At 45.9% G+C, this 17,694-nt stretch overlaps 2 protein-coding genes across 2 annotated transcripts in view; both read right to left on the bottom strand.

The window, feature by feature from the left end:
• The window catches only part of LOC135825219 (uncharacterized), a 16,073-nt gene extending 9,931 nt beyond the window's left edge, over positions 1–6,142 (bottom strand). The window contains exons 1-5 of the mRNA XM_065337958.1: positions 5,704–6,142; positions 3,647–3,761; positions 3,159–3,301; positions 1,214–1,315; positions 262–360 (exon numbers count right to left, since the gene is read on the bottom strand). Coding sequence (XP_065194030.1) covers positions 262–360; positions 1,214–1,315; positions 3,159–3,301; positions 3,647–3,689 — 387 coding nt within the window. The 5' untranslated portion in view covers positions 3,690–3,761; positions 5,704–6,142. The remainder of the gene's footprint in view (positions 1–261; positions 361–1,213; positions 1,316–3,158; positions 3,302–3,646; positions 3,762–5,703) is intronic.
• Positions 6,143–7,986: 1,844 nt separating this feature from the next.
• Positions 7,987–13,126, bottom strand: LOC135825222 (uncharacterized). The gene is made up of 6 exons (XM_065337960.1): positions 12,918–13,126; positions 11,820–11,865; positions 10,892–11,001; positions 10,248–10,270; positions 9,652–9,790; positions 7,987–8,600 (listed from the first exon to the last, which is right to left on the bottom strand). Exons 1-6 carry the CDS (start codon positions 13,008–13,010, stop codon positions 8,409–8,411), a joined length of 603 nt encoding a protein of 200 aa, XP_065194032.1. The 5' UTR covers positions 13,011–13,126; the 3' UTR covers positions 7,987–8,408.
• Positions 13,127–17,694: the final 4,568 nt, after the last annotated feature.

Genomic DNA, 17,694 nt, shown 5'->3' on the forward strand with positions numbered 1-17,694 from the left:
ACACAAACTACGTAGGTTCTACGATTACATCATCCACTGGGTAACTTCAGCACAGTCGCTGCACAGTGATGCACTAGCGACTCACTCTGTATATATGGCTCCCCAAAAGCGATTTCGGAATTCCACTGACAAATTGTCATGACCACTTTCGCATCCACCCGTCCTACCGTCCGTTGCATGCTGGCTACATCATAGGCCCAGTAACAGCACCCCAGGTGCTACAGTGATTCCTTTAAGACCCAACACAGTGAGTGATCGTACCTCGTCATGGCAATCCGGGCTCACTTCTGCATCGAGTAGCAACTCAGCTACTTCCACATCACCAGTCGAACTAGCCAGTAAAAGGATAGCACTCCCAGGCTGTGCAGTAGCAACACAATGGAGGAGAATACAGTGCTCTGCGCAATCATCGGAGATTCCATTCGAGATCTTCTAATTGAAGAGTATACTTCAAGAAGGATTCGTGTGCATCGTAGAGGAGTTAGGAAGTTTCCGGGATAGCTTCCGGTTATAAGTGGGCCGTCAATGCATGTGTCACTTGGTCGAAGGAGACACCTGGGTATAATAGTGTCGGAGGGTGTGTTGGATGGTGGCACTACATTCCATCCTAGTAGGTGGAAGAGGGGACACTGCAGGTCTGTGGTGTCCATGGTGTTGGGGGGGGGGGGGCTACAGGTCTGTAGTGTCCGAGGTGTTGGTGTGGGCACCACACGGTATCTAAGGGATGGAGATAGGGGGAAGGGGGCACCACATAGTATCGAATGGCGTGTGTTTGGGAGGGATTGCATTGAGGGAAATTCACCATGAAGCTACAATCAGCCCTTTTCATGGGTTCTCAAAAAGTAACATTGCTGTATGCATGTCACTGTGCCCAACATCTGTATCATTCACAACACAACACATGTGCCAACACTGTGACGTAGAGCTAATCCTGAAAGTCATGAACTTACAGGAACAGTAAAACAAAGGTGATCACTATTATGGTGACCAAATGTGCTGTAAACTACACAGAGGACCAATGGATGTTATTTCCACTCAAATTAACCTGGAAAAGGAGACTACCTGTGAACAGCGACTACATTTCGCCCTCTCTAGAGTGGTTGTCATGGACAGTTGTCACTGTACATATATCGGTAAGAGTTGCTGTGAATTATACCTCACTAGCTCTCCACTCTCCCCCCCCCCCCACCCCACACACACACAAACACCTTACGTCATTGCGCTCTTGCTCAGTCATACAGTGCTGAAATGTGTCCTTGAGGAAATCCGATACGGACCTCGAGTCCGAAGAATGAGCAACCCAGAGAAGATAGATCTGGATTAAATCAAATCAAGAAATTAATTTAAAATGTTCAACATGTTTTGGCTGTGACAAAGCATTCAACACATGAGATTTTGTAGCCAAGCGCTTTGGCCATTACGTCATTCAGAAACGCTCTCGATGAATTTATTTAGCATGCACCATAAAACAGGATAACGGTGTGTATCAATATCGTTATCGTAAGTGTCTTCAGAAAGGAGGTTGTTGTGTATTCAAGGTGGATCGGTCAAAAGAGCAGTGCCTTGGTGGTAGTGGATGTTCTCAAAGAAATCTGAGTGTCGGCAGGTCGAACGACCGCTATTTTGGATCGCTGGCATGCAATCGTTGACAGAAGTACATGTACGTGTATGTGTAGATGTGATTATAGAGATGTGTAGCGGGGAATATAGACATGTGTAGAGGGGAACACAGATAAGTCTAAAGGGACTTGTAATGGGACTTGCAGAGGTACATGTACAACGAGTAGAGGCACGTGGAGCGCTGTGCCGAGGTGCATGCAGAACTTTGCACAGGTGCGTATGTGTGCAGAGAGATGTATATAGGTACGTGCAGGGGTATTTGTAGAGGTGTGCGGAGGGAGGAGTGGAGGTATGTGTAGATTTACATGCAGAGATGTGCAGAGATACGTGTAGATTTACATGCAGAGATGTGCAGAGGTACGTGTAGATTTACATGCAGAGATGTGCAGAGGTACGTGTGGATATAAGTGCAGAGATGTGCACGGCCACGAACAGAGTTGTGTACAAGTACTGCTGCGGACATTGAAATCCGTCGAGAATTCAAGCGGCCATGGGGTGCTGGCCGTGCGGCCGCGAGCACTGTTGGTCCATTTTTACTGTGTGTGTGTGTGTGTGTGTGTGTGTGTGTGTGTTCCACGCGACATCGTTTCGGGCTCCGTGTCGGGCGGCGGTGTCTACCATTGCTGCTCAGGCGACTCCTCCGCCGCCGCGTGTGCGGCTCGCCCTCTCATGCTGCAAGGCCCACTGCGGGGCCTGTGGCCGGTGCTGCCGCTCTACTCGTGGATTCCAAATCCATAGCTGCCGAAGATGGCTCTCTCGTCGTGCCGATTGAACATGGTCCCTGATCTCTCGGCAGACTGCCGACTTTCTGCCCTCGCGCGTCGTTTTCCATGTTGTCGGCCCCGCGAGGGGACACGTGACCGTAATGGCAGTGTTTACCAGGACCAGGACCAGGTATGTGCATGTGTGCGAGCTAAGGGTGTTGGCCCCGTTCTTTCCACTGGATTCCCATTGATTTTACACCAATACGTACACAGATGCGCAGAGATGTGCAAACATTCGCAGAGGTAAGATGTGTAGGGGGTAAATAAATGTGCGGACCATGACAGTAATGTTCTCAGACTCAGCTTGATAATCCAAACAATGGCATGCCAGGAAAGGTCCAGCTAGAAGATTTATTCTCTGCTGATCCCGTACAATTACGTGATTCTAGATGATCTCCAGGCTCTGAGCCCGTACTATTGCAATCATGATTTTACGTCCTGAGTGTACATTGCTTTTTGATGAGAATCATTACAGGGCGAGGGTATGCAAATGATCGTAACTTTTCCAATCATTAACCTAGTCCCTCAATCGATGTAAGCAGGCCAAAGAGAAAGCAGTTATCTTGCATTGCAACAATTGCTGAAGCGATAGAACGGCGCTGATGGCGCTCAAAGCACTACAATGGTAATCCCCAATTCATTTCTCCAAGAATTGAACACATGCGTGTGCTTTGGGAACCCTCTAAGAAGATCTTAGGGTCTGTTGGAAATGCCCAAGTACAATAATAAAATACAATACAACAAAGGCAAATATACAATCTGGCATTCACAAACCGGTAGTGGAATTGAAGGATGTTGGTAGTACTGCGCTTCGAGGAACTTCTGCCGGATCATCTTGTCAGGGGTCGACATCATTTCGCATAGGGCTTTCAGCAAGTTGTTACGACAACATTCTACAAGGAACATCTGACTCGTCTCTGAGTAAAACGAAACAAGTGGGATTGAACACAGGAAGGGAATTAATTGCTAACAAGTTGTAAATGAACGTGCCCGGTACGTGATTATCATAACCTGGTGGCCTTTTGTTACTACTTCAAAGTGTTTTTCTAGTCTGATCTTGTCTTGGTGTCGTTCGCTGTGTACAGTGTCATAGTTAAATTGTGCTCATCTCAGGTCAAGAACACATACTCGGATATTTACACAGATCAGATATGTTTGCCAGATTGGTGAACAGATCCGCGAGTTTAGATTAAGATCTTATTCCTTGGGAAATATTTAAAAAAAACAAATGCATTAAATGATCTGCACTTTTGGTGGCTTACTGTCGTCTTCTCGCAATCCACTCGTCTTTTTGTCCTTCCCCATCCTTCCTTCGCTTTACAGCACTGAGGTGGTTTTCGTGTGTGTAGAAAACTTCACTGGGTCTCTTGCGTTTCTCTATAATTTGAAGTACGACGATAAGATTGGCAATGATAGCAATGGAAATAGGAACAGAAACAACAACGACGAGAACAACAATAAAAATCACCAATATTTGCATTTCATGGAATTTTGCAGAATAGTTTTTAAAGTTTTTCTATGCTGGCCCATTTTCTCCAATACAATTGACTCTCGAACGCACTGACTCTTCTGGTGAAATTTCCAACGGGGTATTGACTCTCACATTTGGTGTATGTTGGACTTAGGGCGCGTTCGAATTGTCGCACTTCGACATTTCGAGGAGTTTAATTTTTCTGAAGAGGTGGCTTATTGGCCTCTTCAGACAACGAAAGTCTCCTCGGAACTCCTCGAAACTCCACGACCTCATCCGATGGGAGAGGTGGATTAGTTCCTAAGAGCTTGGAATTGCTACGTCGAGATGGTCGATCTAATCGGAAGTCATTACCGCCATGACAATTCCACTGAAAACCTCTAAAATGATAGAAACTGGTCAATTGGGACACTTCACTAATCTCTTTAAAAGAACTTGTTCGAAACGTTGATGAAGACAATTCGAACACACCCTTTGTTACGATAGGTTTTACACTGGTCTATGCTCTACTGTTTATTGAGCGAATATTTAGACCAGGGTACTCGTCGTCCTCAGTCGTTTGGTACTTTCTTCTCAGAGTATACTCGTCCTTAGCACGGAAAGAGTTATTATTTAATAATTAATTTTTAGTGCTAAGTAATGGAGTGCTGATATGCAAGCTGTTGGACTTTGTTGAAAACGAACACCTTTACATGTACATGTACGTTTTTAGGGAATAGCGATATGGGCCGCGATCAGCTAAAACATGTCTTTGGGGTTTCGTAAAAAAAGTTGGGAAATGAAGAAATGAAAAAAATGTTTTTTGGAGCGCGTTCACTCTGCACTTCATTCAAATGATTCATGAAGTGGCGATCATCTTCTCAAATTTTGTTCAAACACTTGTTTGGCGGTCTAGTTCAAGTAGCTGGCGAGCAAAGACTGACAATGTCCACATCTAGTGATACTAGAGCAGCTCGCAGGGCCAGACGATCGCTGTGCATGGCCCAGGTTTGTTCAGGTGTCTGCAGGTCCGTGGCGGTGGGTCTGCAGAGCGACGCTGACAATTTGTTGGGATCTCAGTGATGTTGATGTCGACAGCGAAGCTGAATCGTCCCCGTCGTCTCCAGTAAGCGAAGAGGCACAAGTTGTGGGCTAGTACATAATCATTTAGGCGGCGAACCGGCTGCCTTACGACGTTACTTGCGTTCAGCTCTCACGAGGCGTCTGACGCAGTCTCGGAAACGCAGGCGACGATCGAAAGTGTCACTGCCAGAATCGAAAGAGTATGCAAGTGCAACGCCGCCCAGAGCATCGAGTTGCTTTCCAGGAAGAACTTGGGCCATGCCTTTGAACTGATGTCGTTGACATGCTCAAGTCGGTGTCAACATCTTTAGTTCCGTTGTATTATGCTCCGCCACAAAAGCCACTAAGTAATAGTTTGTCTCTTTGTGTCAGACTGTGCGAAAACTGTCATTTTCTATTTCAAAGTACATATTTTGAAAGCGGTGTTTCGAGCACTTGTAGACTATTTTTCTGCCCTGTATCACCTTCCAGAGGTCAAGTAAGGTCCCAAGAACTGTTTTCTGGAGGAAAACAAAATTTGAAAAATTTCACTCTAAGACATGTTTTAGCTGGTTGTGGCCCATATTGTGAACGGGTTTTCAAGAAATCAAGTCCATCAATATTGACCGTTGAAATTTCCCCGAATCATATTCACCTTTGGTTATAGTTTTCGTACAGCCCCAAAACTGTAAGAACAGGGCAGTCCACGGTACAAAACATAGCCCACTCTAATAAAACCCTTGATTCCATTGATCCGATCTGGTGCCAAGTCTGGAACACGCAGAATTTGAAGAAATGATCGCTCACCTGCATGCCAATGGTCCGTTCCACAATTGTCCTCGTCTCATTTATGCTGACTCAACCACTAATCTGCTGCGTTCGTACAGCCGCTATGTGTAAGGGGATTGACTTAGACAGCTCCGAGCGCTGGTGAATCACACTGCAACTGATACATGGTCGGAAACGATGCGAGCGCGAACAACGAATCCACTCAGGAATTATGTTCTCAAACTATTCCAGATTGAATGAGCCCCGACCCTGCATTCATCTCTCATACGACCGCAATGGAGACTAACTGTTCAAAAGCATTTCTGCCTCTTCCATATCCAAAAGAACAAATACTCGGACTCCGACCTCACTCGTTAGTAATTCTGGATCCTGAGTGTCCCTCCGCGATTGGCTTTTATTCGTCGTTGGCTAGTTTCTTCCTTTCCTGGTCTGAATTGACGCAAACGCTACTGTCAGTCCGGCGTCAGAGCGGTGGGTCGAATAGTTTCTGCACCATGATGAATGATTGTGATGTAGTCCGACCTTGGCAGCCGCACCGTTGGGCCAACGGTGCGGCTGCGCCGCCTACCGTTGGCATTGATCTACGCGTCAAAAGAAACAAAATTAATGGGTCTGGGATCGGGGCCACCATGTAGATCTACAGAGTACAGTGCTGGCAACTGAAATCCGACCCCCTAGCGGTGCGCTAGCCGCGTTAGCGACTCTTACGAGACGCTAGCGGTCGGTTTTCAGTTGCCAGCACTGTACCACGAGTACAGACAGTCATGAACATGTATCATTGTATGTGCGAACTACTTGACTGGTCCATCCACATCATGAAATGTCAGGATAGCGCCCGCCATCATGGTCATGTAGATCAACTAACTAACTTACTTGACTGACCTTGGTATGTATATGGTGTACTAGTACATGTACTAGATAAGTCTATGTTTGTTGAAAACATGTTGTTGGTTGTGGGGCTCTGCCAACCGTGGACAAAATGGTGGAGGTTGTGCTAGGGACACTGTTTTCGAAGACAGTGCGTCCTCCGCCCTGTAACATGCTGTCAACCAACAACATGTTTTCAACAAAACAAGGTTTATCTAATATCATGACTGTACTTGTATCACATACCCTCGCCGTTAGGCGCTGCATCTGCCACCCTGGTAGCACAGGCATGGTGGTGGCCTGGCACATGCGAAACTTCCTAAGCTGGTTGTGTTTCTCAACGCAATTGTATAGCCGGTGGTAACGCGGACGTGCAAACTTTACTTTACTTTACATGTATCACATCAGTGACCAGTCCATGTCCTTCTGGCACTTGGAGACACGAGGGTCATAACTAACTTCAGACGACACTACACGTAGATACTACGGTACAACTACTTACAAGACTAGTCGTTTTCCCTGGTTACTGTGGTCCAGACAGACTACACGGTGGTCCTGTGTAAAACCAACAAGAAGCTCTCCGCTCCAGTAAGCTGGCTTTGGCATAAACAGTACTAAACTGGCAAATCCGATTCTCAAGGACATTTTTTTTAAATAATAATTATTATTTAAAATTGAGTATCGACAAAATACCGGTCCATGTACGAATACTGTTTTATGAATGAAAAATCTGGGAAGGTGACAGGAGGCACAAGAGCGAGAAGCATCACCTTAGAAGGATCTAACTACAACTTGGTGGGATAAGACAAGCACAACGTTTACTGGCACGTGAAAAACTAACTGGTGTCGTTGTAGTTACATCTACACGCTATTTTGCCACTGTCTGACCATGCGTGGTGGAGTCATGCAATGGGCTGCGAACCTGCCTCGCGTCAGGGCCCGCAAAGCGTGATACAATCCATACCTGATCCCTACCAAACCCTGCGAAACAATTCATTGATGCCATAACCACAGTGCTGCTAAACTCGAGCACAGTGCAACCTGCCATGTCCGTAGGTGACTGTACTCCCAGCAATATGCCTTTGTATTCTGGTAGTTGGTTCCTAAAAATGCGCCTACATACGCTCAAGACAGAGCGCCAATGAGCAGACGAGAGCCAAATAAAAACGTCAACAGAACACGCAACAATGTGTGAACAGCACCTCCACTGCTGACCTAGAAGCTGTACACAGTCCGTCCTGTCTGTAGTGCTCTGCTTCACAAGATGATGTTACAAGCAGGGAGTCGTATGGTTACAAGTGAATTTTACTTTTTGAGACCCCCGTGACACACGGCGCTCTATATATGGACAGTTCAGTTAATCCATCGCCATTTTTATCACCATGATCACAGCCAATACCTACTCTAGCTTCCACACCATGACTCTTAGTGCTATTACATTAAAAAAAAAGGATTTCTAGTCCGCTCTAAGTATGCAATTGGAGCGCACCCAACAATAGCGCAAGCCAGACTAGCTGGTATATGTCAACACAATGTTATAATGGAATAGAGACCAGCTCTTGTGCTTCGAGTGTAGTTACCCGCGGTGGAAAGAATTCTAAGATAACAAATTTCAGTGAAACCAGCGACAAAAAGGCAGAATCATGACGTCTTGTGATAGATGGGCAAAGTGACAGAGTCGCTTCGTTGACCAGAATGTATTGTTGTGTGAAAAACAAGAGAATTCCGTGTTCTGTGTCTACGATACAAGTCCATCTCACGTCCAAAGCTTTCGCGGCATCCAGTTTGTGTTTTCAGGCCAATTGGAGCCTATTGGTGAGGGGTCGAGACCGATAAAACCACCAAAATCAATAATTTTAATGGCGACGAGATGGCTGAGAGCGGCTGCTGCACGACTCGGGTACGTCGAACAGGGCGGCGGGCGGCGTTGTCTGCGTGAAATGGTCGAAGTGAACCATGCGCGAACGGCCTGAGGAACGTGACATGAACACCACTGGCGTGTTGGTGTTCTCTGAGGTGACACCAACCTCCAATGTGGTATCAGCAACCTAGAACAGACGATGGACCAGAGTGCGAACAAGGGGCAGACAAAGAGACAGTCAAGAATTAGTTGGTGAGTATGGACATGCTACCTTCCACCGCTTTCGGACCTGCATCTGTGCCGGCCTTGATCCTTGAACAGTGGTGGCGTTCCTACCGACGCGGAAAGCCCGGCTTCCTGCCGAGTCTCACGCGAACCGTGAACCGTGAACCGTGAAATTTTTTAATAGATATGCTATGTCGATGCTAATGTTTAGAAGATGTTTAAAAAAATAACAAAGCCCAAAAAATTCACGGTTCGCGTGAGACTCGGCTGGAGACCAGTTTATCCGCATCCGCTGGTACGCCACCACCCTCACAGATCAAGGCGCAGATGCAGCTCCTAAGGGGTGGGGGGAGGGGGGAAGAGTAGATCAGATCTACCACCAATGCCAAATCGAGTCATGTAACGCATAACAAGAAATAACTGAGTTGAATGCATAAGGATAGTAAATTTTCCCTCAAACCAGTGGATATTGAACTGGTCCGATATGAATGCATTGGCGTTTCAGCCATGCAGGAAGTCTAACGCGCAGACAGATAATTATACGGACGGACGGGCTGACGAACCGCCAGACAAACCTACGGACATGTGAGTGACTGTCGTGTCAGTGATGCCAATCTTTAGAGCCCTGTCGTCTCACCAACTTTTTTTCCTTGTTGCAAGCGTTCAAGTAAAGAGGTGTGGTGACGGGGGTGGAGGGGGGGATGACTAAGGGCCCAACATGACAAGGCAGATATTATATTGACTGATGGTGTAGTGACAATGTTCTTCATTACCTACATGAAGGGAAATCTCCATAGAACTGTTCTACGAATGAGGGTTTCATGGTCTCACCAGAGGCGAGAGGGATCCCCACAAGCTCTTCCTCTACTCAGAAGTAGTGTGGCGCGATTATCGATGATGTCATCGGTACTTGGTCTTGCAGCTGCTGCAATCCTGCTCTGGGCCTACTCCTGTACATGAATGTAGTGTGGGTTTTTTTTAACGAGGCCATGATCGATCAGATCTCTTCTTACCTTGGCACCCCAGACCTCGAGCTCCTGGTGAGGAGGAACCTCGTGTTTGCCTTGGTAGTGTGCTTGCGCCAGCCAGCCGAATGGGTTTGGCACGGATCCGTTCAGGGCGTGCTTCTCGCAATGGCTCTGGTTGCGTGGTCTAAACACGACCACGGGTATAAGAGAACAATAGGAGACGCAGAGATTATGTTCATGTACATGTACATGTAAATGAGGGTGGAAGAGGCCCGATACACATTATGAACAAAATGCAAAACGCTGGTTTCTTGTTGTGGTTACCCTTCAGGGGCATTATTTAAAATAAGAAAAATAAAGTCGGCCAGATTTGCGGCCGCATCACAGTATGTGTAGAGGAGCACATCCAGCAATTACATTCTCATCGCAAGGTCAGGTCATTTTCGGACAGGGATTTCCTTTTCATGTGAACTGAGCTTCTAGTACCTTCACGACTTCAGTCGTCAGTGACTAAACTGGTATCAATGGAGAGGACGTTTTAAAAAGGCATTTCCTGGAGCATATCACCATAAGTATACTGGTTCGTGTTTTATCATCATCATCATCATCAGCAGCAGCAGCAGCATGTAGTTTAGACTTACCCAGTGAGAAAGTACTCCACGTGCTATACCCGTTGTACGATTCCGAATGCACAGACAAACAAAGGAACATACACATGCGTTACAGGGATAGCTTGAATATAAAATTCACCTTGGTGCGTAGACGCAGAGTGTTTTTCAAAGATATTGACATTTACTAGGGTTGCAAGGAATCTTGATTATTATAATATTATACACGAAGCACTATCGACAGAAGGACACGTAATGGGAGTACTTTAGTATCCTGGGAATTTCTTGATGAACATATTCTGTTGTTACCAGTCTTTTCAACTTTCTAGTGATAGTTAGCTGGCAGCATGATGTCCATATAATTATATTGTACAAACAATAGGAGGACAGAGAAAGTGTTTTTTCTCCGAGTTTCACGGACTGATCCAGATTTCTCATTACTGTTTTCTGATGATCGCTTAGTGCGTGAAACTCGGAGTAAAAACACTTTCTCTGTCCTCATTTTGTTTGAACCAGCTCTACCACTCGGTATTGAGCACTCTCTTGGACAGCCTGGAACCTCTCGTTTTTAATTATATTATTCCACATTGTGGAAACTAAGCATATACTCTGCAACTGTGTACAAAGCAGCGGAAGTCGGATGTGTAAATAATTCTAGACAACGTCATTCTGTTTACCTCGTCAAAGCGCCACAGGATGGTCTCGAAGTGCGGCATCTCGCCGGGGCGCTCGTGCTCCTCCATGTGATCAACGGCACGGCGACCAATGGAGTCGTGGGCCCAATGTCCTGGGAAGGAAACGGCAACAATTGAACGCGACCTTGTCATTATCGTTCCACACTGCGTTTACACACAGGGTTCATCTAATTTCGCTCCATGCGTTTTTCACAAGAATACAACTAGGTAGGGATCAGCCTGCTGACCCTGTACGCTCTACTAATACTCTGACTGCGTGTGTCTCGCTAGGGAGCAATACATCAACCAACTAACTTTACTCCACGAACGAATACAGTGCAACATATCGTGCTTTAAAAGTTGTTATGCCTCTATGCACCTTGGAGGAAACGTACCGCATGAATGATGGTGACAATGCTGCATTGCACGGTACTAATGCTACAGAGATAGGCGTCATGTGGGGTAGTGCCTTTGCCGTTCGCGTCATGCAGAGCTCACTGACTTGTCAGCAAGGTATGTTCGGGCCTGGTTTAAAACTGGCTTTGGAAAATTTATTTTTCATTGCTATCACTATTATCAGGTTCAGCCTCATTTTCTCTGTGCTGCGCTGATGAGTTCACAAAGGACGCAACAGTTCCGTCCACAGATAGAGATAGGCGAGATGGATAGGTATGGCGATATACAAAATTAATGTAGTATGCACGTCATTATTATTATTAACGCAATCCTGAAACAACGGAGGCTACAGAAGTCTGTAGGCCTTGGAAGTTCTGCAATCGACGTCTTCTCACAATAATTGGTAACTCCATGATACATGATAATCCATTGGCATTGGACAAGTAGTCGTTTTGCGCGTTGCCATGTCCGGCATTTGGTGTTGGCGAACGATGTGAGAACACTATTAAACAAGACAATGCAGCTTTGCACTCACCTCGTCCTTCTGACGTGTGGTTGTGACTCTCATCACGGTATTCGAACTGCACATAGACACACATGCACATATGCGTGGAGCACACACACACACAGACAAGAATGAACACAAGGACATAGTCATAAGGATATCTACATGTATTGGACAATCATCGACGTCCCCATTAGAATAATATAATTATTATGAAAGATAGCTGTGAGAAAAGTAACAGCATTGCTGGATGAACGTCCAATGCGATTAGTCTGACAATGTCACTAACGTTTCTACGGCATGCCACCCAACACGACCGATTGGCATTTCATTCAGAATTGTCATTTGTTATAGATCTGGGACAGATTGACAGGGAGAAATTCGTGCCAGGTGCCGCAGAGTCGACTTGTCCTATTCACGCCGGACAGTGACATTCCGATCGTGGAAATCGCACGTGCTACGACAGCGTTGGAAGCGCCGTGTGTCACTCTAATCGACCATACAAGGACAATCAGAACTGTGTTTGAACGGTCGTTTTCTAGGGACAGCAGCTAGTGGAGCGGTTGGCCCTCTGTCCGAGGAACAAGCGTCACTCAGCCTGACGGCATTGCGTTTATCGGGAGCGTACTCGTCTTCGCAAAGATTCATTGAACCATGCAGCGAGAGTATAATTGTAGGAGGCCGGTTTTGGCTCACAAATATGCAACTTGCAACCCACATCTTTTACGGAGAGATCGTTAAAGTAATATTCATCTCGTGGTTGACTTGTACTTAGCCCATGCAAAACTCGATTGAGACCGAATACATGTACAATGCACCAAGACATCATACGCAGCATAGGAATCTAATTCTGCACATTGTACGATAGAAGTAGGATAGAATATGTTTGCGGATTATTATTCTAAAATTTTTGAACATCAGCATACAGCACGCTGAAATAGCGGCAGAGGAGAATTCACTTCTCAAAAATGTGCCGGACCTTTTTTCAAACCATTCTTGTCCGCTCCGAAACTCCCCTTCTAGTCCTGCAGTGTGATGTCAATACAGAGTGTCCGCGACACTACGTAACAACCCTTCCCTTTCCTGTACGGTACAGAGTGTCCGGGGCACTGCCATAATCATGCTTACCTCTGCCATGAACTCTGGCCTGATGACGGGACGGGCTGGCGTTTGTGCGAGAACGCACGTTACGCACAGGGCCACAAGGGCAACACGTAGCATCTTGGCGGAAGGGAAGGTGGTTTGAAGAGATCGAAAAAACGAGGTCTACGAGCAGTGCTCACAAATGAGATATGAGTGTGATCGGTGAACGGTGCGACGTTTTTGTACGCTGTCGCTCAATGCCTAGGGGTGGGGTGCGATCGGTTAGATCTCCAGGTAGAAAGTCGTCATGTGATTGGTACGGTTTGGTGGGAGTCAAGTTAGGTCTTGGCAGTGCCATCACGCAGCCACTACTCTATTACTTACACATTATTGCAATAGGGAATAGGTACGGACAAGCACAGCACAAAGCATGCTATGATTGCAGCACTGTGATCAGAGTGATGACAGTGCCTGGTACCGAGCACTCATCCAACTAGTGATGTGTGTCAAATCGTGTTCTCCTCCAGATCATACGAGTAGAATCGTGCAAGCCCTGATGCCGTACAGCTACAAATTAACGTCATGGAAAGAAACGAGACTAACCAACGCTATGATGCACTTGCTTTGTTCCTTCCTCGACCTGGCACGGACCTCTCCTTGTGGCCCCACGCGTGCCATCATCTTAGAACGTGTTTTACTGTGTTCTGCAAATGTGGAGTTTTTTCTGTAGCCTTGTCCCTGGCCAGGTATGTCATGAGTCCTTTAGTGCTTTACAAACGTGTCAGTTGTCAACGAAACTGTCATCTGGTCCCTCATGACGGACTCACACTAGTATCATGTGATTTGGAGCACTGCACGTGAATGAGGTCAGCTGGTACAGATTGTACATTTTACTACAATCATGTAAATATAGTACATGTAGTATGCACCTGCACACACGCACATAATTATTATACATGTAAGCATATGGCATGCATACGTACAATATATGTGTTCGATTATCAGGTTCCCTCGCCTATCCGGATTTTTTTGTGGAAAACGGATGTGTGCGGTTAAGCGAGGTCTGACTGTACTTGAAAAATCATGCAGTGATACACATACAGGTACATGACTGTACATGTACATGGGACTCTAGTCACTCTAGGCCTAATGAATGGCTGGGGGTGGCAACGCCAAAGTGATGGTTGAGTGCTACATGACAGTATAGACTATAGTACTCCTCGCGCTCGGAGTCCTCGCCAAATGTTTCGCACACATTTTAACTTGTACGTACCTAATATGTACCATAACAAGCGCCGGCGACGATATCTCTATGACATAATATTATTACATGTAGTGCCATTGCAATGCTACATCATCTCAGATTCATCTGCCACACACGGCCTAATAAAATTAATGGCGTACTGACTTCAGCAAAATAGTAGGGTGTTCGAACACACACATCCTCTCAAACTAAGGAGATGGCATAGCACAGAACAACCTCCCAATGCCAGAACCAATCCGGCTAAATAACTGTTCGTGTAAAGGATTACTCGATTATGATTATTGCAAGGAGTCAGTGTCTAATTTGCACGCAAACATGATACACTGTACTTTGTTCACCAAGTACATGTACATGTATATGTACATGTAGGTACGAAACAACAAGATTAGGCAGGCGTATACGCGTACTGGGGAGGGTAGCTTAGAAACAAAAATTATGTCACCAAAAAAAGAGTTCTAGTGAATACCCTATATGGTGCACAATTAATTTGGTCATCAGTTTGGTGGAATGGGTGTGGTGACGTAGGCATTAGCATCCCAATGTTTGGGAGAATACTAAGAGAATTTCAGAAGCTGAGTTACCCTGAGAAGCCCGGCGCCTCTGCAAAGACACCGGCGAATTCATTTTGTGTTTTCAGGGCCGTTCGGTGAGTGGTCGAGGCTGCTGTCGATGCATCAGGGTATGGGTGGTGAACGATCGCGGTACCTCGAACAGGGTGGCTGGTGGGGTCCGTCGTCTGGGAGAAATTGTCGAAGTTGATCATGCGAAAGCGGCCTGTGGAGCATGTCATGAACATATGTACAACTGAAGTATTCGGATCATCTGCGGTAACACCAACCTTTAATGTGCTATCTCCAACCTTGAAAAACGACAGAATGGCATCAGCAAGAACAAGAGATACCATTGGACGCCCATCGCCGGAGGCGATGATAGCGATGCTACAGCAGAAACCATAGCAACTTGTGCTGCGATTGCACCATTCAACAGCTTGCAAGGCTGTAGGAATTGACCGCCACTATTCAGCCTGGTCTACACCAACTGAAAACTGACTGAAGAAGTCAGGAAAAGAAGCGACAATAAAGAACACACCAGATACCATATTTGCAACTGAAAATACTTCGCGAGAAATCATTTCTCGCCTATCTCGCTGCGCTCGGCCGGCGAGAAATACAACTACTGCCAATTTCACTACTTTTCGAGCAGAATCTGCCACCTTTTCGAGCATTATCCGCACACCCCTAGCCAGCGTCCCCCAGAAAGGGCAGCAGAATCCGAAGAACAATCATGTTCAGTGGGAGGATAGGTGACTGAGCAGCGGGGAACCACCTTAAAACAGCGACTCAGTACATTTCTATTCGACCGATCAACCGCTCCACTTTATTTTAAAACAACCAATGACAAGTGCCAAGCGTTCGAGAACTTCGCTCTCTAGGTTACGAAAGTCGATGCTTGCCGTTCTGCTTCTTTTCTGGTGGGAGATCCTGGCGAAGGACACGCGTAAAAAAACAGGTAACTGCACACTCTGATTACGGAAAAACTAAAAATTATTGCGAAAAAAGTCTCTTACTACAACAACATGTGCGTTCCAGGAATCGAACCTGCATACATGTACATGTAGATATCTTGTAATACGTACTCGGAGGTAGTATATGTACAAGTAACCCGATATTCAAACGCGTCAACACAGCAATGTTACCTTTAAAGGCCGTACTTGAACGTGCACATTGGCTCTTTTCTCGACTTAACACCGGTCTTACTGTAGAAAATAGTGACAAACTTGGAAACTAAACAACACATCGCCAGCGTGCTGGAGAAAGAGTCGCAAAAGCCGAAGACCCGTCATGTTCAGTGGAGAAGATGGGTGACTGGTAGGGGTAAGTGGATTATGCTGGCATAATGTTTGGCATAATCAGATCCTTTCGAAGAAGGAGCGTAGAATGGCATCCGAAAAACAAGGGCAGATGCCCAATGAGGCTGGTATATACACACCTGCTATATCGGGATCATACATAGGGCTTCTTATCAATTTGGAATATTATTTTAGCAGCCACTATAGGACATCTCCCAAAGGTTCAGCGTATGCTTTTGAATTTGGTATTTCTCTTGCATATTATTGTCTTGTACTTTCACAAAACTCAAAGTCCACATCATGGCAATGGGCAGAGTACAAATCCAGGACTCAAGCTGCTACCTGGGAATTCAGTCACTTCACGATATCGCAACTTCTACGTTCGTATTGTTGTCCTTCACCCGGACGTGGGACCAGTTGCTTGAGGTGACAGCGTTGTGCTTTGGCCATCTGTCGAGTAGAACTGTCTGATGACTCTGATTCAAGCTGCTACCTGGGGCTCCAGTTCAGGACCTTCGCTATCTAGGTCACGAAAGTCGATGCTTGCCATTCTGACCCTTTTCTGGTGGGAGATCGTGGTGAAGGACGCGCGTAAAAAAAAACAGGTAACTGCACACTCTGATTACGGAAAAACCAAAAATTATTCCAAAAAAAGTCTCCTAATAAATCATCATGTGCGTTCCAGGAATCGAACCTGCATACATGTAGATACCTTGTGATACGTACTCGGAGGTAGTACACGTACAAGAAACCAGATGTTCAAACACGCCTACACAGCACTGTTACCCTTAAAAAGGGTACTTGAACGTGCACATTGGCTCTTCTTTCCACCTGTCTCACTGTGGAAAATAGCAACAAACTTCGAAACCAAATTAAACATCGCCAGTGTGCTCGAGAAAGGATCGATAAACCCGAAGACCCCAAACAATTGTTTGTAAAAACAGTTCTCCATTGAAACCTCATACGTGTTTACCCTATTAACCGCTCCCACAAGCTGAACGGCTTATGGTGGCAGGAATTTATGGGTAGGCTGCCCCCTTAACTCTTTACCTTCTGACCATAATTCCCAGGCAGTTCAAAATACGATATTTCTCACCTCATTCTGAGAATATCTTTGGTTATAATCAACCGATTTTCACACTCTTGGGCATTCTGGAAAGCTCTCCACGAGCTGTGTACAATGAGCTCAAACTGGACACTACTGAGATCACATATCCAACGCAACAAATTTTGAAACCAAACAAAACATCGCCAGTGTGCTCGAGAAAGGATCGATAAACCCGAAGACCCAAAACAATTGTTTGTAAAAACAGTTCTCCATTGAAACATCATATTCGTGTTTACCCTATTAACCGCTCCCACAAGCTGAACGGCTTATGGTGGCAGACTACCCAAAAATTCGCTGAAAAATCGAATTTGTAAATTCATATTGAGCACTGCGTCAGTTGAAAGAGCATGGATAGCTGCAAATTCTCTGAAAATTGTGTCCCGATCTGACCAGCCGTTCAAGAGTTATGGCCGAAAATGTGCCCTTGCAATGAAAGATTTTTTGGTTGCACGCTGTCATTTGTTGACAGTACTGTATTTGAATGTGAGCAGACCGTGCGCAACTTGTCGTATCATGGAAACACGCAAAAGTGTGCAGAATTTTGCTCCGTCCAAAAAATCACGTTTTTGAGCCACGCCGCCGTGCAGCAGCAGGACACTCG

Source organism: Sycon ciliatum, chromosome 9 (assembly GCF_964019385.1).
Source record: "Sycon ciliatum chromosome 9, ocSycCili1.1, whole genome shotgun sequence".
NCBI classification, from domain to species: Eukaryota; Metazoa; Porifera; class Calcarea; order Leucosolenida; family Sycettidae; genus Sycon; species Sycon ciliatum.